The 23,215-nt window shown below is 38.7% G+C and overlaps 2 protein-coding genes and 1 non-coding gene across 3 annotated transcripts in view; all 3 read right to left on the reverse strand.

Annotated features, from left to right (window-relative positions):
* The window catches only part of LOC121864111, a 57,393-nt gene extending 47,926 nt beyond the window's left edge, over positions 1–9,467 (reverse strand). Inside the window, exon 1 of the mRNA XM_042363025.1 lies at positions 8,968–9,467. Within this exon, the coding sequence (XP_042218959.1) occupies positions 8,968–9,043 (76 nt within the window). The 5' untranslated portion in view covers positions 9,044–9,467. The remainder of the gene's footprint in view (positions 1–8,967) is intronic.
* Trnap-agg lies at positions 4,377–4,448 on the reverse strand. Its single transcript has one exon. It is a non-coding gene; the product is annotated as a tRNA-Pro (tRNA).
* A 4,664-nt stretch (positions 9,468–14,131) lies between the features above and the next one.
* Positions 14,132–21,653, reverse strand: LOC121864263 (ovarian abundant message protein-like). Its single transcript, XM_042363351.1, has 3 exons — positions 21,615–21,653; positions 20,404–20,760; positions 14,132–14,170 (listed from the first exon to the last, which is right to left on the reverse strand). The coding sequence occupies exons 1-3, from the start codon at positions 21,651–21,653 to the stop codon at positions 14,132–14,134; spliced, it is 435 nt and encodes a 144-aa protein (XP_042219285.1).
* Positions 21,654–23,215: the final 1,562 nt, after the last annotated feature.

A 23,215-nucleotide genomic window follows, 5' to 3' on the forward strand; every position in this document is an offset into this window, starting at 1 on the left:
TACTGTACACCAATACACCTGTAGTACTGTACATTAACACACCTGAAGTACTGTACACCAACACACCTGTAGTACTGTACATTAACACTCCTGAAGTACTGTACATTAACACACCTGAAGTACTGTACACCAACACACCTGTAGTACTGTACATTAACACACCTGAAGTACTGTACACCAACACAACTGTAGTACTGTACATTAACACTCCTGAAGTACTGTACATTAACACACCTGTAGTACTGTACATTAACACACCTGTAGTACTGTACATTAACACACCTGAAGTACTATACATTAACACACCTGAAGTACTGTATTGAGGATTTGTTTGTTGGAGTTAAACTTGTACAATGAGGCAGCGCGAGGTGAGATAATTACGGAAGTTACCTGTTATTGATGAGCCAATCTAAGAGACGTTTTCATGTGTCAGATAAGATAATTGTGTGTTTGTTTATGTATGTGTGTGTGTGTGTGTGTGTGTGTGTGTGTGTGTGTTTTGAAGTATTTTGTTTTGTTTTACTTTGTTTTTTCTTGTTTTTCTTCTTTCTATAAAAAAATCTTAAGTGATCATTATTTTTTTCGGGGGATAATTGACTTTGAATTTAATTAGTATATAAGTATTTTCCTTCACATTCTACAGGTCAAAGGTTAAACGATAGAAGAATGTGTATTTTTTTTTATTATTATTGAAGCGGTTTCATTACCTATTAATCAAGTTGAAATACGGCAAACTATTGTACACTCGACAGGATATTAAGAAGAAGAAGAAATTACGTTATGATTTACACCTTTTGTTGATGTTTTGGTCAGTGTAGGTGTGAGTGTGTACCAGATACCTCAGTGTAGGTGTGAGTGTGTACCAGATACCTCAGTGTAGGTGTGAGTGTGTACCAGATACCTCAGTGTAGGTGTGAGTGTGTACCAGATACCTCAGTGTAGGTGTGATTGTGTACCAGATACCTCAGTGTAGGTGTGATTGTGTACCAGATACCTCAGTGTAGGTGTGAGTGTGTACCAGATACCTCAGTGTAGGTGTGAGTGTGTACCAGATACCTCAGTGTAGGTGTGATTGTGTACCAGATACCTCAGTGTAGGTGTGAGTGTGTACCAGATACCTCAGTGTAGGTGTGAGTGTGTACCAGATACCTCAGTGTAGGTGTGAGTGTGTACCAGATACCTCAGTGTAGGTGTGATTGTGTACCAGATACCTCAGTGTAGGTGTGAGTGTGTACCAGATACCTCAGTGTAGGTGTGATTGTGTACCAGATACCTCAGTGTAGGTGTGAGTGTGTACCAGATACCTCAGTGTAGGTGTGATTGTGTACCAGATACCTCAGTGTAGGTGTGAGTGTGTACCAGATACCTCAGTGTAGGTGTGATTGTGTACCAGATACCTCAGTGTAGGTGTGAGTGTGTACCAGATACCTCAGTGTAGGTGTGAGTGTGTACCAGATACCTCAGTGTAGGTGTGAGTGTGTACCAGATACCTCAATGTAGGTGTGAGTGTGTACCAGATACCTCAGTGTAGGTGTGAGTGTGTACCAGATACCTCAGTGTAGGTGTGAGTGTGTACCAGATACCTCAGTGTAGGTGTGAATGTGTACCAGATACCTCAGTGTAGGTGTGAGTGTGTACCAGATACCTCAGTGTAGGTGTGAGTGTGTACCAGATACCCTCATAGTGTAGGTGTGAGTGTGTACCAGATACCTCAGTGTAGGTGTGAGTGTGTACCTTACTGTAGATCGAAAGTCACATAAACTCGTGAATTTAATACTATTCTCCGTGACAGCCCTTCACAGCTTGGATGACACGTGGTAAAAAAAATCAGACGTTGTTACAAGCTTATAAACAGAGGTACACAATTTAGCGATTTCCCGAGGCGTGATTAAATGTAATGGCCTTGGAAAGATATAATGCCTTCACTCACGAATAACTACCAACTGGTCATGAGTTGTGTCAAATGAAAGTCCTCTTAAGTTACTCAGTGCATTCTTCTAGTTAGTCAGTCAGTCAGTCAGTCAGTCAGTCAGTCAGTCAAACACTATTGTCTTTCCAACATCATCAACAACAATCTGACACGAAGGGCTACAGTACTGATCACTTGTGAATAGTTTGTACCCTGAAGGAAGGCAATAGTCGTATATAACCTTTGAATAAAATGTTCCTGACACGAGAGATTAAAATACCATCAGTAAGTAATATTTCCTACACCAAAATATACTTTTATTTTAACTTTATTTACATCGTATATATATAAATTATTTTTTTATTAATTACATCAAATAAAAAAAAGAACAAATTTTTGCCATCTGACACTAACTAGACTTAATTAAAATAGTGTATTATGTTTTCATTATTTACCATCAAACACACACACACATCAAGGACTCATTTACCTGTGTACATTTACCTGTGAAAAACAAAACAATTAATTAATATCATGGGAGATATTGTCAATAACATAACAGAACATATTTCTCAACGATAGCCTGAAGCACATGTTATATACGGGTTGTGTTAGTAGTTGTTATACGATATCTATACGTAAACCATTTAGTAAGATGAGGATAACGTTACTATATCATACTGTGATTTGTTCCCTAAGTGTTACTAAAATAATGTGACGTGTTCCTTAAGTGTTATTAAAATAATGTGACGTGTTCCTTAAGTGTTATTAAAATACTGTGACGTGTTCCTTAAAAGTTATTAAAATACTGTGACGTGTTCCTTAAATGTTACTAAAATACTATGACATGTTCCTTAAATGTTACTAAAATACTGTGACATGTTCCTTAAATGTTACTAAAATACTGTGAAATGTTCCTTAAATGTTATTAAAATACTGTGACATGTTCCTTAAATGTTATTAAAATACTGTGACGTGTTCCTTAAATGTTACTAAAATACTGTGACGTGTTCCTTAAATGTTACTAAAATACTGTGAAATGTTCCTTAAATGTCATTAAAATACTGTAACGTGTTCCTTAAATGTTATTAAAATACTGTGACGTTTACCAATTAATGGAATTCAACATATGGCTCTTGGCTGAGATTCCACTTATGTATTTCCGGATGTTAATAATTAAATTGTGTTGTTAATTATGTTAATATACCATTACTTCATTAACCTGGTGATGTATAATGTACAGGTGAGCGGCGTCGTGTTCATTCTGACTTTAAAAATATCAATTAAAAATTTTACACGTTTTCGTAATAAATTTTTGTAAGTATTGTAATTTTGGGGGGGGGGGGACTGAGAGATAAAATCTGTTTAATTTGAATAGATTGAGATATTAGATTAGGGTTAGGTTAGGTAGGTTAGGGGTAGGTTAGGGTAGGTAGGGTTAGGTTAGGTTAGGTCCACCGTTTTGATCGATGTAAATGTGTGATTAACATTTTTTTTTATTAACTTATGCAGTTTATTGATGACGACGAAACAGTCTTTTAAATTAAGTAACTGTTAACACTCACGACCTCTGACTGGTATAAAATAAAATACACCAACATATTAACAGTCCATCAAAACAAATGAACAACGATTTTAACCACACATGTAGCAGATGTTAACCAAGACCCCAACATCCGCAGTTTTACCAGATGTCAATAAACGACATAACATAATAAACTTAATCAGGTATTTTAAAGATTCAATTCCCACATATTTCTGATCTACTCATTAACAACAAATTAACCAGCTACATTAACCACAAGTATCCAGGTAATGCTTGTCACTTAGAGAAAGTCCTGAGGAAACGAAATAGTATCGGGTATAGCACTATCTTGTCTCGGCAGGGTTAATTTTTATTTATTTTTTACTTAATGATAATATGAAGCTTACTACATGAAGCTTACTACATGAAGCTTATTATAAAGGGATGTTGCTCACGTCAACACTATGAGGCTTGGTAGAGTTACACTGTCTTCTGTTTATCGATTATTATTATTATTATTATCATTATTTTCGTCGTCGTTATCGTTTTTATTATTATCATTATCATCTTCGTCGTCATCACCATCGTCGTCGTTATCATTATCATCATCATATTCATCTTCGTCATCATCACCATCATCGTCATCTTCGTCATCATCACCATCATCGTCATCTTCGTCATCATCATCACCATCTTGGTTGTTATCATCATCATCATCATCATCATCATTATCATTGTTGTTTAATACTTAGATACCCGCCCTGTCACCAACTCACTTTCACATAAGGACCTGGGTAGCTATTATAGGTAGGTAGGTAGGACCTCCAAATGCCCCCATAGCTACAACAAAACAGGGTCACAGGTCATAACTCCCGGCGGTAATAAAAACCTCACCCCCACCTTAAAAAAAAACAAAAAAACAAAAAAACAACAAAACGCTTCGGGCCTGTCCGGGAGTTGAACCCGGGACCTCTCGCACCCTAAGCGAGAATCATACCACTAGACCAACAGGCCGCTGTGACAAAGACGTAAATATTACTCTAAAGATCTTCAACTTTTCTCAACTATTTCTCCAATATTTCTCAATCCTTCTCAATATTCCTTTCCGCTTTTCTACACTAACACTCCCCAGCTCTAACTAACACCCTCCAGCACTCCCTAACACTCTCCAACACTCCCCAACACCTCCAGCACTCCCTGACACTCGCCAAAACTCCTCAACACTAACACTCCTAACACTCTCCAACACCCCCAACACTTTCCAGCACTCCCCAACACTCTCGAACGCTCCCTAACACTCTCCCACACCCTCCAACACTCTCCAACACTCCCCAACACTCTCCAACACCTCCAACACTCCCTAACACTCGCCCAAACTCTCTAACACTAACACTAACACCCCACCATCTTAAACACTCTAACACTTCTCCAACACTCCCTAACACTTCCAACACTCTCCAACACTCGAACACTTCCCAACACTCCTAACACTCTATCACCCCTTGAACACTTCCAACACTCTCCAACATTCCCAACACTCTCCAACACTCCCCAACACCTCAACACCTCGAACACTTCCAACACTACCTACATTGTCCCTACACACTCCTAACACTCCATCACCCCCCCTGACACTCTCCAACACTCCCCACCTCGAACACTCTCCAACACTACTCACATTGTCCAACACCCCTAACACTCCATCACCCCCAACACACTCCAACACTCCCCAACACCTCGAACACTCTCTAAATACCACTACATTATCCAACACCTTAACACTCCATCACTCCCTAACACCTCCAACACTCTCCAACACTCCCAACACCTCAACACTCTAACACTCTCCAACACTGCATCGCCCAACACCTCTATCACTCCCCAACACTCCAGCACACCCCCCAATACTCCCCAACACTCCCCATCACTCTCCAACAATTCCTAACACTCTCCAACACTCTCCAACACCCCCATCACTCCCCATCACTCTCCAACACTTCCCATCACTCCCTAACACTCCCAACCCTCTCCAACACTCTCCAACACCCTCAACACTCTCCATCAATCCCCATCACTCTCCAACACTTCCCATCACTCCCTAACACTCTCAACCCTCTCCAACACTCTCCATCACTCCCCATCACTCTCCAACACTCCAACAAACGCTCGACTAGTCTAGGTCTTCAGGGATCCACTTAAAAAAAGGGGGGGGGGGATTTTTTCACTACGTTCCTCCGCTGGGTGTTGAGGTGCCATGACCCGTGAGACCTTTCGAATGGATTAGAAAGTCAGTTAGAAAGTAAGAAAGCCAATAAGAAAGTCAATAAGAAAGTTAGGTAGAAATTCAATAAGAAAGTCAGGTAGAAAGTCAATAAGAAAGTTAGAAAGTCAATAAGAAAGTTAGGTAGAAAGTCATGTAGAAAGTCAATAAGAAAGTTAGGTAGAAAGTCATGTAGAAAGTCACTAAGAAAGTTATATAGAAAGTCAATAAGAAAGCAGTTAGAAAGTCAATGAGAAAGTTAGGTAGAAAGTCAGGAAGTAAGTAAGAAAGTCAGGTAGAACCTCAATAAGAAAGTCAGGTAGCAAGTAAATAAGAAAGTTAGAGATCAGTTGGAAAGTCAATAAGAAAGTTAGACAGCAGTTAAAAAGTCAATACGAAAGTTAGAAAGCAGTTAGAAAGTCAATTAGAAAGTCAGCAAGAAAGTTAGAAAATCAGTCAGATATATAATGAAGGAAGAGAATGAGGAAAAGGCAGAGGAAGAGAAGGAATTATAAATAGAAAGGAGGAAGAGGAAGAAAGGGGTGGTGTTATAGAGAGGGAGGAAGAGTGGGAGAAGGACGAAGAATAGGTGGAATAAAGAGAGTAAGGGAAGAGCTATAGAGAGAGACAAGGAACAAGAGGAGAAGGTGTTATACAGAGAGAGGAAAGGAAGAAGAGAAGAGGAAGAGTAGATGGTATTAAATAGAGAGAAGAGGAACAAGAAAAGGAATATGGTGAGAAGATGATAAAGAGATGAAGATGAAATGCTAGTTAAGAGGGAATATGGACGTCAGTTTACAGATGTTATTGAAGTTTTCGGATATTTTTTTACAGATTTTATAAACGTTTATTTTTACAGTTTCTTGATTTTTTTTTCTCATTTACGTTTTTTACTGTCTACAAAAAATCTCAATTATTAACGTTTTTTAACAATTTACAGACTTTCTTTTATAGTTTTGAGAATTTTTATCATTAATGTTATTTTATGATATATAGACGTTTTCACAGAGTTTACAGACATTTTTACAAAGTTTGTAGACGTTTTACAGTTTACTAATATCTTAATAATCTACTAATTTTGTTTACAGACATTACAGACGCTTTTTACAGAATTTACAAACGTTTTTTTACACATTTTTTCTTCATATTTTACAGTTTTTTTACAAAGTTGAAAAACATTTACTTTTGTTTAAGAGTTTCCTATATTTTCCATACGTTTTACAGTGATTACTGGCTGTGCTATTAACCTCACAGGCTGTTCATGGAGTTTACAGGCTTTTTGTTTTTTAGTTCACAAACGTTTTTTTCTTCACAATTTAAGGATATTTTTTTACAAAGTTTACAAACGCTGGTGTAGTTTGTTGTGTTTTTTTTACAAAGTTTACACTAGTCTACAAACGTAATATAGAGGGTGGTGAAAGGTCGATTTTATGATGCTACTGCAGTATGTCACTTTACTGGCCTAACTACACACACACACACACACACACACACACACACACACACACACACACACACACACACACACACACACACACACACACACACACACACACACACACACACACACACTAAAAGGTTTATTTGATGTTGTTTAGATGAGAAAAACAATTAATCTGGACGTCAATTAAGGCAGAGACGTCCATCATGTGTTAGAATACCGTCAAGTAATTATATATACAGTTTATATGTCTGCCCCTTGATCATATCTAGCATTGTGAGACCAACTTGTTTCTCTGTTGTATGCATCTTATTCTGACGTTTTTCAAGGAATTTATAGAATTTGTATGTTTTTTGTGGTTTAGGTGCGGTTTTATGTGGTTTAAGTGCGGTTTTAAGTGGTTTAAGTGCGTTTTGTTTTGGTTTAGGTGCGTTTTTTGTGGTTTAGGTGCGTTATTTTGGTTTAGGTGTGTTTTAGGTTTAGATGCGTTTTTTGTGGTTTAAGTGCGGTTTTAAGTGGTTTAAGTGCGTTTTGTTTTGGTTTAGGTGCGTTTTTTGTGGTTTAGGGTGCAGTTTTGTGGTTTAGGTGCGGTATTGGTGGTTTAGGCGGTATTGTGATTAGGTGCGGTATTTTTGTTATTTATGTAAGCTCTTTTGTTATTTATTTTAGTGCTTGTTATTATTTGTGTTAATTACGCTCGTTTTTTTGTTATTGTTTGTTATTAATGGACTTTTTTATGTTTTAACTTGTTTTCATTATTTACCTACGTTTTGTGTTTCCCGTTTACATTCGTGTTTTGTTATTTATGCCCTTGTTATTTACGTACTTTTTGTTGTTTTTGTGCTTTTTTGTTATTTACGTACTTTTTTCTGTTATTTACGCATTTTTTTATTTACGTACTTATTTCTGTTATTTACGTACGTTGTTTGTGGTATACGGGTGATTTTTGACGATTTAATGAGGTTTTGAGGAATTATGGGATATTTTACAAACTTTCTTTCAGGGTTATTGATTGATTCCTGTTTACTATAGTTTTTATCCGGATTACAGACGATTTTCAGTTTACAGACGATTTTTGAAGTTTATGGATAATTTTTTTTACATATGCATTATTTTACTGTTTACAGATTTAGTTTCGATTTACGAGATGCTGTAAAAGTTTAGTGATGTTAATTTACATAGTTTGCGGGATATTTGAAGTTTCCAGACGATTACAGAGTTTACACACATTTACAGGACTTACAGTAAGGGCTTTTCTTCAAAGTTTATAGGATTTTTTTTACAGAATTTACAGACGTTTTCATTACAGTCTACCAAAGATTACAGAGTTTACAAACTTTGGTATGTCACTATAGGCTTTACAAAATATTTTACAGCTAACAAACTTTTTTTTACAAGTGAAAGACTTTTATCCAGTGTTAATAGGCTTTTTAATTATATTTTTCACTTACATAATGCAAACAGGACACGCAGGTATGAAGAATGTGTGTGTATGTGGGGGTGGTGACGTAGCTACAGTATGTAGTGTGTGGTGTGCTTGTGTTTGTAGGTGATTTTGTTGTGTGTGTATGTGTGTAAGGATCAAACTTTTAATACGGATCATCATCATCACAGCCTGTTCCTATACCCCAATACACACACACACACACACACACACACACACACACACACACACACACACACACACACACACACACACATTGAATTATGGCCACAATTACGAGTCTGGATCATAAATCATCTTGCACCATCATCTAAAACAATATGTTAAGGTGTTATCATTATTCCGTCCTTATTAGTAGACAACGAGGAAAGTTGTGTGTGTGTCTTACCTGTTATGGTGGCGAGGAACATCACGGGCAACAGGACCAAACGGACAAACTTTTGGGTTCCTGTGTTGATCTCCATATCTGTGTTACATTATTTCTCGTGTGGGTCAGGAGAGGTGAGGAGGGAAGGGGTGAACGAGTGACCCATCCTTTAGTGTTCACTGTACACTCTCACTCTAGGTTTAAGTAAGCGTAACAACATCCATTCTGTCATCTCATCTTATCGATGTTAAGGAACTTCACTCCATAATTCACTGAGGGTGTTAATGCTCCTCGTTTCACTCAATAATTGATTAACTCTTCAGGAATCGATTATCAAAGTTCAATATAAGGTTATCAGAGTGATGGTTCAGTATCAGTTCTGTACAATAATCACTGACATCCTAAAAATAGATGTTGACAATAGCGTGAACACACAGGCGCACCGCAACGTTGCGTGGAGGTAGCGAGCAGTAGGCGTGAGTGAGGGAGAGGGAGAGAGGTAACATAGCTCCGCCAACGCTGAGGGGTGACTGAGCTGGCTAGCACGTGGACTCGGAGTCCCTCAAATACGGAGGGTTACCGCGTCAGTCCTCCCTCCACTCCACCCACCAAGTATCACCTGAACATCAAGAGTTGGTCTCTTTTACTGCCGGCCGACGCTCACCTTGTGTCTCTCTTCTGGGGATTTTATGGTTCATTTTATTATCTGTGTCGCCGTTTGTGAAATAGGAAATATGGTGGAATAAGAAACTCATCACGGGCAGGAGGCGACACGCAGGCGCCGCGGCAGATAATACACTACCTATATTGTTTCTGCACACACCACACACACACACACACACACACCACAACACACACACCACACACACACACCACACACCACACACCACACACACACCCACACACACACACACCACACACACACACCACACACACCACACACACACACACACCACACCACACACATAATAATAATAATACACAATAATACTTAATAATAATAATAATAATAATAATAATAATAATAATAATAATAAAATAATAATAATAATAATAATAACTAATAATACACCAAACAATACACCTAATAAATACACAATAATAATAATAATAACTAATAATAATAATAATAATAATAATAACAATAATAAAAATAATAATAATAATAAATAATAATAATAATAATAAATAATAATAATAATAATAATAATAATAAAAAATTAATAATAATAATAATATAAATAATAATCAATAATAATAACTCCAATAATAATAATAACTAATAATAATAATAATAACTAATAATAATAATAATAATAATAATAATAATAATAATAAAATAACTACAATAATAACAATAACCACACCACACAATCAATAATAATAATAACTCAATAATAATACAACACTAACCAAAACAACACACACACACACCACACACACCACACACACCACACACCCACACACACACACACACCACACACACCACACCACACAAAAATAACAACAACACACACAACAATAATAATAATAATACCACATTAACTAATAACACCACACAATAATAATAACCACAATAACAACAATAACACAAACACAACAACCAATAATAATCAAACACACACCACACACACACACCACACACACACACACACCACACACACACACACCACACACAACACACACCACACACACCACACACACACACACCACACACACCACACACACACACCACACACACACACACACCACACACACACACCACACACACATACCACACACACACACACACACACACACACCACACACACACCACACACACACACCACAACACAATAACAATAATAACTAATAATAATCAATAACAATAATAATAACTACAATAATACCACACAATCTACACACACACACAACACACACCACAATAATAACACAATAACTAATAATAATAATAATAACTAATAATAATAATAATCAATAATAATAATCAATAATAATAATAATAACTACAATAATAAAATTCAATAATAATAATAATCATTAATAATAATAATACACATCATAATAATAATAAATAATCAAAACATAATAATCAATATCAATAATAATAACTAATAAATAATATCAACTAATAATAATACTAACATAACCACTACATAATAATAATAATAACTTCAATAATAATAATCACAACAATAATAATAACTAATAATAACTAACAATAATAACTAATACACAATAACTAATAATAATAACTCCCAATAATAATAATCACACAATAATAACTAATAATAAATAATCATCAATAACTCACAATAATAATAATAATAATAATAATAATCAATAATAATAATAATAACCAATAATAACTCCATTACAAACAACCATTCAATAACTACAACAACAATAACCACAATAACACACCCCACACACACACCACACACACACACACACCACACACACCACACAATAACCAAACACACACCACACACACACACCACACACACACACACCACACACACACACAACCACAATAATAAACACACCAACCACACACAACCACACACCACACACAACCACACACACACACACAACCACACACACACACACACCACACACACCACACACACCACACACACACCACACACACCACACACAATAACCACACACACACACACACCACACAATAATAACACACAACAATAATACCAATAATAATAATATAATAATAATAATAATAACAAAATAATAATAATAATAATTCAATAATAATAATAATAAATCCAATAATAATAATAATAATAATCTCACAATAATAATAATCATTAATAATAACACCACTAATAATAATAATAATAATATAATAATAAATAATAATAATCAATAATAATAACTAATAATAATAATAATAATCACACAACAATAATAACTAATAATAACTCAATAACAATAACACACAATCCAATAACACCAATCAATAATAACACCACAATAATAACACCACAACAACAACCACACACAACAACAACACACCACACACAACAACACACACACACACACACCACACCACACCACACACACACACACACAACCACACACACACACACACACAAACCAAAAACAATAACACACAACCAAAAACCTAACAACCACACACCAAAAACACACAATCACACAACAACAACCAATAATAACAATAACCATCACACCACACAACAACTAATAATAACCACACACACCACACACACCACAATAACACAACACTAACACAATAACAACAATAACAATAACAATAACCAACAACAATAACAACACACACAATAACACAACCACAATAATAACACCAACACACAACCACACACACCACACACACCCCAAACCACACAAAACAATAACCACACACCACCACACAACCACACACACAACACACACACAACCACCAACAATAACACACACACACACACACACAACAACAACCACACATACAACAACAACACCAACTACACATCAATAACTAATAAAAAAAAAACAAAAAACCACAAACCAACAACAATAATAATAAAATAACACACCACAACAACAACCACACACACACCACAACAACAACCACAAATAACACACAACAACCACAACAATAAACACCACAACAATCAATAAAATCACACAACAATCACAAACAACAAACAATAACCACAAACACCAACACACCAACAATAACACAACACCAACACCACACACCACACAATCAATAACAACAACACCACACAATAACACACCACACACACACACACACACACACACACACACACACAATCAACACAACCAATAACAATAACCACACAACAACACACAACACACAAAACAACCACACACACAACCACACAACCACACACACACCACACACACACACCACACCACACACACACACCACAACAACACACCAACACACAACAACACCCACACACACCACAACAATAATAACAATAACCAACAACACCAACAACCACACAAAACCACACACACCACACACACCACAACAACAACCACACACACACCACACCAAAACACACACAACCACACCAACAACCAATAACCACACACACACACACACACACACACACCCAACACACACACACACCACACCACACAACACAACACACACACACCACACACCACACAACAACAACCACAACACACACAACCACACACCACACACACCACACACAACCACACACACACACCACACACAACCACACACACACACCACACACCACACACCAATAATAACCAATAATAACCTAACAACAATAACACACACACCAACACACAACTAATAATAATAATACCAATAATAATAATAATCACAATAATCAATAATAATAATAATAATAATAATATTAATAATAATAACAAATAATAATAATAATAATAACTAATAATAATAACTAATAATAATAATAATACAATCAATAATAACCAATAATAATAATCCACCAATAACCAATAATAATAATAACTACCAACACACTAATAACTAATAACTACCACACAATAATAATAATAACACCAATAATAACTAATAATAATAATAATAACTCAATAATAATAATAATAACCACAATAATATCAACTAATACCAATAATAATAATAATAACCAATAATAATAATAATAATAATAATCATAATAACTAATAATAATAATAATAACTACAACAATAACCAATAATAATAACTAATAATAATAACCACACACACAACACACCACACACACAACAACACACACCACACACCACACACACACACACCACACCACACACACACCACACACACACCACACACACACCACACACACACACACACACACACACACACACCTCACCTGTCTGTCAATGCACCACCTGATGTTCCCACCATAAAAAACATGACGTTGTTCAGATATCCAGCAAGTGATGTTGTCAACTTACTCATTTTTGTGGATGACGCATTACGGTAGAGGCTCCTCCTGCTATCTGATGCTCTTTTAATAAATTCTCTTTTACTATCATAATACAACACATTATTGTCTCTTTGGTCAATGATAACACTCACTTATTTCTAGATGCGTCAAATTATTTTCTTATTGTTGTTCTAAATTATCTGACCCTGTGTTCCTTTGTAAGCTTCGGTTTGAACTTATTTAATTGTTTATTTCTTGTTCTTGATCACTCGTTCTTGGTTATCGTCCTTATAAACAACAAATACAGGGAAATGATCATAAAAACAGTAATAATAATAATAATAATAATAATAATAATAATAATAATAATAATAATCTTCACTTCTGTACACCTGTCTCATCTAGTAATCCACGTTCGTTAGTCTTCCCAAATTCATTCATTAGTGTCAAACATCTTCCTGGCGTTAGAGTCCATCCTCCGCTCCCCCCTCCTACCTGGAGATGTTAAACAGGTAAATTTACAAGAAGAACTCCCGACAGGTTATTAGTAAACTGACAGCAAACTTACATAGAAAAAAGTTACCGGGAAACCTTTGAGCAGTTCAGAAATGTTCTCGGTGCAAAACTTAGACGTAAATGAGAAATCGCCAAGTTATGTATGCATGATTTTCTATATATTTTGTGTATCTTTAAATGGCTTATAAGACTCAGTTAATGGTCAGTATTGATGGAGATTAATCTAGTAATAAATTTACCTAATCTAATATAAGTTAACGTGACCTATTTTAATTTTATATTAACTTAATCTAACTAGTCTAATATTAATTGTGCTAATTAATATAATCTAACCGAACCTAACTTAACCTGCTACTCCCATCTTAACCTAACTTAACCTAGGCCTACTCCCATCTTAACCTAACTTAACCTAGGCCTACTCCCATCTTACTTCAACTTAACCTAGGCCTACTCCCATCTTAACCAAACTTAACCTCACTAAACTTCGTCTCAATCTACCAAATATAACTTAAATCAACCTAAGTTAACCTCTATTCCGTATGATAAATCAACCTAACTTAACCTCCTCTTCGTTCACCTCCTCCTCCTCCTACATCACTCATCTAGCCTTTTACATCATATCTTCTTCTTTAGTCTAATTGGTCACCCATAAATTCGCTCCTTATGAAAATGCAAAAATAATAATCATAATATATGGATTTGGGAAAGTGTGAAATGGAACGAAAACTAAAATTGTCTTTACATTTCGACACCAGTAAGAAACAGAGTCCATGATATATTATGACATACTATCGTTCAACAATTTCAACCCCGAGAAAAGTGAAATAAAAGTGAATAAATCTCGTGAGTGAAATATTTAAGTAAACAAGAATTGGATTACCTGACCAATTTATCCACCTGTCCATATTATTTCACCTGATTATACAAATTAGCTTTACCTGGGAGGGAGGAAGGGTTAGGTTAATTTAGGTTGCGTTACGTTGGGTTAGTTTAGTGTTTAATCATCAGGTGAAGTAATCTAGGGTGGGGTGATAATTTACTACAAGTGACCTTAAATATTTAATTCTATACTCAATGAAATCTTAAACTGAACGACAGAGTTTGGATAATTGATGAATATGAAGACGAGTTAAGTGGCAAAGTAACATCTCGATCGCTGGGACATATAGAACAAGGCGGGGAGTAACCAGAACAATAACACCAAGGAGTTAAATGAAGCGGAAAATTAACAAGAAAACAAAAAAAAAACGGAGACAAAAACAAGTGAAAGGCAGACAAACACACAAATAAACAAATTACTAAAAAACATACAGCTAATACCGTAATTTACGATCACCATTCACACACACACACACACACACACACACACACACACACACACACACACACACACACACACACACACACACACACGCACACACACACACACACACACACACACAAACTTATCCAGGAAGTCACACATGTGTCTAGATAAGGCTTCCACTCTTACAACTTTCATTTTCAGGTGGTGTTAACAGCCGGGTCGAGGCAGCTCATGTCTGGCGGATGATTGAGTCCTTGTCCAGCCCAGCGCGTGACCTATTACAAACTATTCATACTTTTGACGCTAATTCTGGCCAATGAATCGCAATGTTGGCCAGTCGTGATTAGTTCTGGCTGGCTGGCTGGCTGGCTGGCTGGATGGATGGCTGGCTGGGTGGATGGCTGGATGGATGGATGGATGACTGGCTGGCTGGCTGGCTGGGTGGATGGCTGGCTGGCTGGCTGGCTGGCTGGATGGATGGATGGATGGATGGATGGATGGATGGATGGAACAAAGTAATTACAGTAGAAATACAGTCACACCAATACCTACCTCCTCGATACGGACAACAAGCACGAATATGTTCCATGTCTTAAAATGTTATTCATAAAGGAGAGAGGCAAAGCCAAAGGTCTATGATGAGTTTATTGGTGAAGCAACAACTCCAGTCAACAAAACAGAGAGAGCATTGGTGTTAACAGAACGTAGGTGAGATTGGTAATGGAAATACGCCGCACTCTTTTACGGTTTTAAGCTGTTACGAAACTATTTTATAACGTAAAACAGAAAGGGTTAAATGGTATACTGCTCGAATTTAGGACAAGAATATTTCCCCCATTAATTTGAACTTGATCTTTCTCAACTTCTCAAAATTCCAATTCATTTTTATCGACTTTATATTAAAATTCGTCTCATCTCTGGCAAACTTCTCTTGTTAAACTTGGCGTCCTTTTTACGATTTTTATAGTTGTTCAGGTTGTGAGGTGGCGGCCAAGTGTGTGTGGTGGCGGTCAAGTGTGTGTGGCGGCGGCCAAAGTGTGTGTGTGTGTGTGTGGCAACAAGTGTGTGTGTGTGTGTGTGTGGCGGCGGCCAAATGTAAGTGTGTGTGGCAAGTGTCTTTGTGTGGCACCCAAGTGTCTTTGTGAGGTGGCCAAGTGTGTATGTGTGTGTGGCTGCGGCCAAAGTGTGTTTGTGCGGCGGCGGCCAAGTGTGTTTGTGTGGTGGTGGCCAAGTGTGTTTGTGCGGCGGCGGCAAGTGCGTTTGTGTGGCGGTGGCCAAAGTGTGTTTGTGTGGCGGTGGCCAAGTGTGTTTGTGTGGCGGCAGCCGGCAATGTTTGTTTGAGTCAAGTGTATTTGTTTGGCGGCCAAGTGTGTGTGTAGTGGAAGTGTGTAAGCTGTGTGTTTTGGGGGTAGTCAAGTGTGTGTGTTGGGGCAGCGGGTCATAAGGCAGAGTGGCCTGTGTTTTACCTCGCTAAACCATCTCCTTTTGCAGTTCAAGACCGGGCCAATCTCTCCTCTCTCTCTCTCTCTCTCTCTCTCTCTCTCTCTCTCTCTCTCTCCGTATCAGGGAGTAGAGAGTTGAGTAAAGATCAACACATGGCGGCCATGATTCATGCTACATACCTCCGCTACTCTGGCAACCAATGGAGTATAAACAACTTGTCACTCTGTCCACGACGGAGATATGACCATTTTGCCGCAGAGAAATTGATTCTTTTCTCCATAAGTGACACATTGACTGGGCGGTGCAAAGAGCTACAGTACTTACCTCTTTGACCTGACGTGTAGGAACAGGTCAGGGAGAGGAAAGTATTGCTAGGGGGAGGAGAGGAAAGTATTGCTAGGGAGAGAAAAGTATTGCTAGGGAGAAAAGTATTGCTAGGGAGAGGAAAGTATTGCTAGGAAGAGGAAAGTATTGCTGGGAGAAAAAGTATTGCTAGGGAGAGGAAAGTATTGCTAGGGAGAGAAAAGTACTGTATTGCTAAGAAAGTGGCGTGACGTCATAATTCGAGTCATTATGGGACAGGATAATATATAATAGGAACACGTTATCAAATCAAATTAACTTATAGAATTTAAAACCCCTAAAATTGATTATTATAACTATTAAAAATATATATATTAATAACTTCTTTTATATACTGTATATTAAAGCATCATTCTGTGTATAGATACTTAGGATATGTAAACAGGATGTAAACAGGATGTAAACAGGATGTAACATAAGAGAGAAACGATGATAGACAAGAATAGGAAGAGAAATAGTTGTAAGGAAAAGTATGTAGTCAACCAAGAGAGGAATTTTTCATTATAACCCCACAAGTTTAAACCTTAATTCCCGTTATTAAGTTCTCTCGTAAAGTTATGAGGAGTTTTATACGACAATAAACTTCAATATTACTCAAATTCTCAGAGGTTCGCAAGATATATTTTTTTCCACGCAACTAATTGACTTAATTAGACAATATCGATCATTAGTGTTTTTTTTATATGATATTCATTTAGAAACGTAGTCAAAATCCTCATTAAAAAAAAAGGCGATCACTTAGTTGTTTATGTATTTGAAAGTCTTAATTGAGACTTAGGACTTTATTTGAGTATGGGTTAACAGTAAGTCTTGGTAACTTTAATATGTGTAGCAGCACAGACGCAAAGACAGAATAAATGAAAGACAGACAGACAGACAGACAGACAGACAGACAGACAGAAAGACAGACAGACAGACAAGAGAAATCTAACTGGAGACAGACAAAGATAAAATTATAACCAACTCCAGGTAGAAATAAGAGACGCGGAGACAGAAATAATACTTTAAAATTCCTACTATATGAAATTATTAACTCAAACTATAAAATATTCACTGTAGTTTTCATCTCTTTGACACTGCTCATGGGAGGTGCCAAGTGACCCCCTCCCCTGTATGGAGGTGCCAAGTGACCCCCACCCCTGTATGGAGGTGTCAAGTGACCCCTGTATGGAGGTACCGTGCCCCCCCTGTATGGAGGTGCCGTGGCCCCTGTATGGAGGTGCCGTGACCCCCTGTGGAGGTGTAAGTAGCCCCCTGTATGGAGGTGCCAAGTGGCCCCCCCTGTATGGAGGTGCCGTGACCCCCCTGTATGGAGGTGCCGTGACCCCCCTGTATGGGTGCCAGTGACCCCCCCCTGTATGGAGGTGCCAAGTGACCCCCCCCCTGTATGGAGGTGCCAAGTGACCCCCCACCCCTGTATGGAGGTGCCAAGTGACCCCCTGTGGAGGTGCCAGTGACCCCCTGTATGGAGGTGTCAAGTGACCCCCCCTGTATGGAGTGTCAAGTGGCCCCCCTGTATGGAGGTGCCATGTGCCCCCCTGTATGGAGGTGCAAGTGGCCCCCTGTATGGAGGTGTCCAATGACCCCCCGTATGGAGGTGTCAAGTGACCCCCCTGTATGGAGGTGTAAGTGACCCCCTGTATGGAGGTGCCAAGTGACCCCCTGTATGGAGTGCCAAGTGACCCCCCTCCCCCTGTATGGAGGTGCCTGTGTGAACGTTTGTAACATTAACCTTTGATCCATATTTTTCCCTGAATAAATACAAGATTTTTAGTATACCATAGTGAATATATCAATGCTATATAGGTATATTTCTCTATCTATATTTGTTTTTTACCTTCCCTGAGTATATCCTTGGTACATATACATATACATACCCATACACACATATATTCATATAGATACATACATATCTACAGAGGAAATTACATATAATACCACGATAAGATAATTTTTCTACTGGTAACTTTTATAGGAATTCTAGTCAATAAAAAAAAGCTGTACTAAGAGGAATATTCACAACAGAGGAGGAGTATTGGAGAAGGATTTAAGATGAGATGAGTGAGAGGTCCCGAGGGAGATTAACGTATTACCTCACTAACAACTGTATGTCTGAGGCGATCAATGACGGTACTTCAGGTGAGGGGAGGGGGAGGAGGAGGAGGGGAGGAATGAGAATCAAAGGGAAGGAGAGGGATAAGTGAGGGAGGGAGAGGGTCGAGTGAGAGGGAGAGATGAGTGAGGGGAAGGAGAGGGATAATTGGGGGAGATGAGAGGGTCGACTGTGGGGATGGAGAGGAACAAGTGAGGGGAGGGAGAAGGACTAGGGAGAGGAGGAACACAGCTAAGTGAGGGAAGGGAGAGAATGCTAAGTGAGGGGAGGGAGAGAAATCTAAGTGAGGGAAGGGAGAGAATGCTAAGTGAGGGGAGGGAGAGAAATCTAAGTGAGGGAAGGGAGAGAAATCCAAGTGAGGGGAGAGGAGGAGGAGGAGGGGAAACAAAACCAAGTGAGGGGAAGGAGAGAAAGGGTAGTAAATAGGAGGAGGGAACTAAATTAAGGAGAGACAACAAAGTGAGGAAAGCTAAGACAAGAACATTGTCCTTGTGGCTGACTCCCCGGGGAGAGGCTGAGAGAGGGGAGAGAAGAGGGGGGGGGGTGAGGGAGGGGAGGTGAGGGGAGGAGAGTAAATAAGGAGACATGTACTGAATAAGAACATTATATATGAGGTTAGTGTGGCGGCGCCTGGACTCTGCCCGCCCTAGTTTATTGACGCCGAGGTACCTGCTGAATAAGGGGGCCTGCTGACTTGGGGGGACGTGGTGATACAGAGGACCTGCTAAGTAAGGGGGATGTGGTGATAGAGGACCTGCTGAATAAGGGGGCCTGCTGACTAAGGGGGGCGTGGTGATAAAGAATGTCTGCTGAGTAAGGGGTTTCTGCTGACTAAGGGGCTCCTGCTGACTAAGGGGTTCCTCCTGACTAAGGGGTTCCAGCTGACTAAGGGTGACGTGGCGATAGAGGACCTGCTGACTAAGAGGCTCCTGCTGACTAAGGGGTTCTTCCTGACTAAGGGGTTCCAGCTGACTAAGGGTAACGTGGCGATAGAAGACCTGCTGACTAATGGGTTCCTGCTGACTAAAGGGTTCCTCCTGACTAAGGGGTTCCAGTTGACTAAGGGTGACGTGGCGATAGAAGACCTGCTGACTAGGGGGTTCCTGCTGACTAAAGGTGACGTGGTGACCTGCTGACTAGGGGGTTCCTGCTGACTAAAGGGTTCCTCCTGACTAAGAGAACGCACGAAGACAACACAAATAGTCGAGTAACTTATTAACGGAAAAAAAACTATTGGTGTGTGGTGTATTATGTAAATCAGAGACTGAGTTAAATACCCATTGAATAAATTTATATCTCCTTTTTGTTAATTCCCAGATCAATTTAAAGGGGGTGTATTAGGAAACCATTATACCATCATTCTGGTCATTGTACACGGTGTTGAAAAAAAAAATCCCTGTGCGCTTGTAATAATTAATAATATAGTTGTTCCTTGTTATACCTGCATTTTAAGTTACCTTGTTGTATTTACAGTAAACATTCCAACATTTACTGTGACCACTTACAATATTTACTCTAATTAAGAGAAGGTGTAGGTGTATAGGGACTTTTTTAATACCTTTTATTATTGTGTTTTGTGAAGAGTTATACAAAGGAGTTAGTCATTATTTAACTACTTTTAAAGACTCAGTTGTTAATTAATAGTATTCATAAACTTTATTATTCTCTTTTTGGGGGGTTAATAACAAGAGCTGTTTTCTCTACTATAGAAGTGTTCTCAGTTCTCCTTTCTATCTCAATCATATCTCTCACACTGTCTCTTGTTTCTGCTTAATTAGAACTCTTTTTATCTCCCCGTCAACAGAGAGATTCTTGTTTCATTATAACTTCTAGCTGCAGTTATGATTTTCTTCCATTTTTTTATTTTTTTTTAATGTCGAGACTATTTTCAAAGATTTCTCTCTCCAAGACTCTTACTATGTCTCAGAGTCTTAACCATGTCACAGTGTCTTAACATGTCTCAGAGTCTTACCATGTCTCAGAGTCTTACCATGTCCCAGAGTCTTACCATGTCACAGTGTCTTACCATGTCGCAGAGTCTTAGCATGTCCCAGAGTCTTTCCATGTCCCAGTGTCTTAACATGTCCCAGAGTCTTACCATGTCCCAGAGTCTTACCATGTCCCAGAGTCTTACCATGTCCCAGAGTCTTACCATGTCTCAGAGTCTTACCATGTCACAGAGTCTTACCATGTCTCAGAGTCTTACCATGTCCCAGAGTCTTACCATGTCACAGTGTCTTACCATGTCACAGAGTCTTAGCATGTCACAGAGTCTTAGCATGTCACAGAGCCTTACCATGTCACAGAGCCTTAACATGTCACAGAGTCTTAGCATGTCCCAGTGTCTTTCCATGTCTCAGAGCCTTACCATGTCACAGTGTCTTACCATGTCTCAGAGCCTTACCATGTCTCAGAGCCTTACCATGTCCCAGAGTCTTACCATGTCCCAGTGTCTTACCATGTCCCAGTGTCTTACCATGTCACAGTGTCTTACCATGTCACAGTGTCTTACCATGTCCCAGTGTCTTACCATGTCTCAGAGCCTTACCATGTCCCAGTGTCTTACCATGTCTCAGAGTCTTACCATGTCTCAGAGTCTTACCATGTCCCAGAGTCTTACCATGTCCCAGAGTCTTACCATGTCTCAGTGGAGTCTTACCATGTCTCAGAGTCTTAACATGTCTCAGAGCCTTACCATGTCCCAGGTCTTACCATGTCTCAGAGCTTCCCGGTCACAGAGTCTTACTCATGTCTCAGAGTCTTAACATGTCCCAGAGTCTTACCATGTCCCAGAGTCTTACCATGTCCCAGGAGTCTTACCATGTCACAGTGTCTTAACATGTCCCAGAGTCTTTTACCATGTCCCAGAGTCTTACTTATGTCACAGAGAGTCTTACCATGTCCCAGTGTCTTACTATGTCCCAGTGTCTTACCATGTCTCAGAGCCTTACCATGTCACAGAGTCTTACCATGTCCCAGTGTCTTACCATGTCCCAGAGTCTTACCATGTCTCAGAGCCTTACCATGTCACAGTGTCTTACCATGCCTCAGAGCCTTACCATGTCACAGAGTCTTAACATGTCACAGAGTCTTAGCATGTCACAGAGCCTTACCATGTCCCAGTGTCTTACCATGTCCCAGAGTCTTACCATGTCCCAGTGTCTTACCATGTCTCAGAGTCTTACCATGTCTCAGAGCCTTACCATGTCCCAGTGTCTTACCATGTCTCAGAGCCTACTTATGCCTCAGAGCCTCATGTCTCAGTCTTTAGAGTTCATGTCACAGAGTCTTAGCATGTCACAGAGCCTTACCCATGTCCCAGTGTCTTACCATGTCACAAGCTCCTATGTCACAGAGTCTTACCATGTCTCCAGAGCCTTTTACCATGTCCCAGTGTCTTACCATGTCTCAGAGTCTTACCATGTCACAGAGTCTTACCATGTCTCAGAGTCTTAATAGTCCCAGAGTCTTACCATGTCCCAGAGTCTCATGTCACAGAGTCTTTACCATGTCCCAGAGTCTTAGCATGTCACAGAGCTCTTCAGTGATGTCAAGCAGAGTCTTAGTCACAGAGTCTTACCATGTCTCAGA

This window comes from Homarus americanus, unplaced genomic scaffold, assembly GCF_018991925.1.
Source record: "Homarus americanus isolate GMGI-L3 unplaced genomic scaffold, GMGI_Hamer_2.0 scaffold26351, whole genome shotgun sequence".
NCBI classification, from domain to species: Eukaryota; Metazoa; Arthropoda; class Malacostraca; order Decapoda; family Nephropidae; genus Homarus; species Homarus americanus.

What these genes read in the sequence shown, in the direction of transcription:
- LOC121864263 (XM_042363351.1), bottom strand. Translation starts at nt 21,653, where the DNA reads ATGGTAAGACACTGTGACATGGTAAGACTCTGGGACATG. An exon ending in TGGTAAGACTCTGGGACATG is followed by an intron (nt 20,761 to 21,614) that starts GTAAGACTCTGA and finishes GGAACCCCCTAG; the next exon opens with TCAGCAGGTCACCACGTCAC. An exon ending in TTATCACCACGCCCCCCTTA is followed by an intron (nt 14,171 to 20,403) that starts GTCAGCAGGCCC and finishes GTTGTTTATAAG; the next exon opens with GACGATAACCAAGAACGAGT.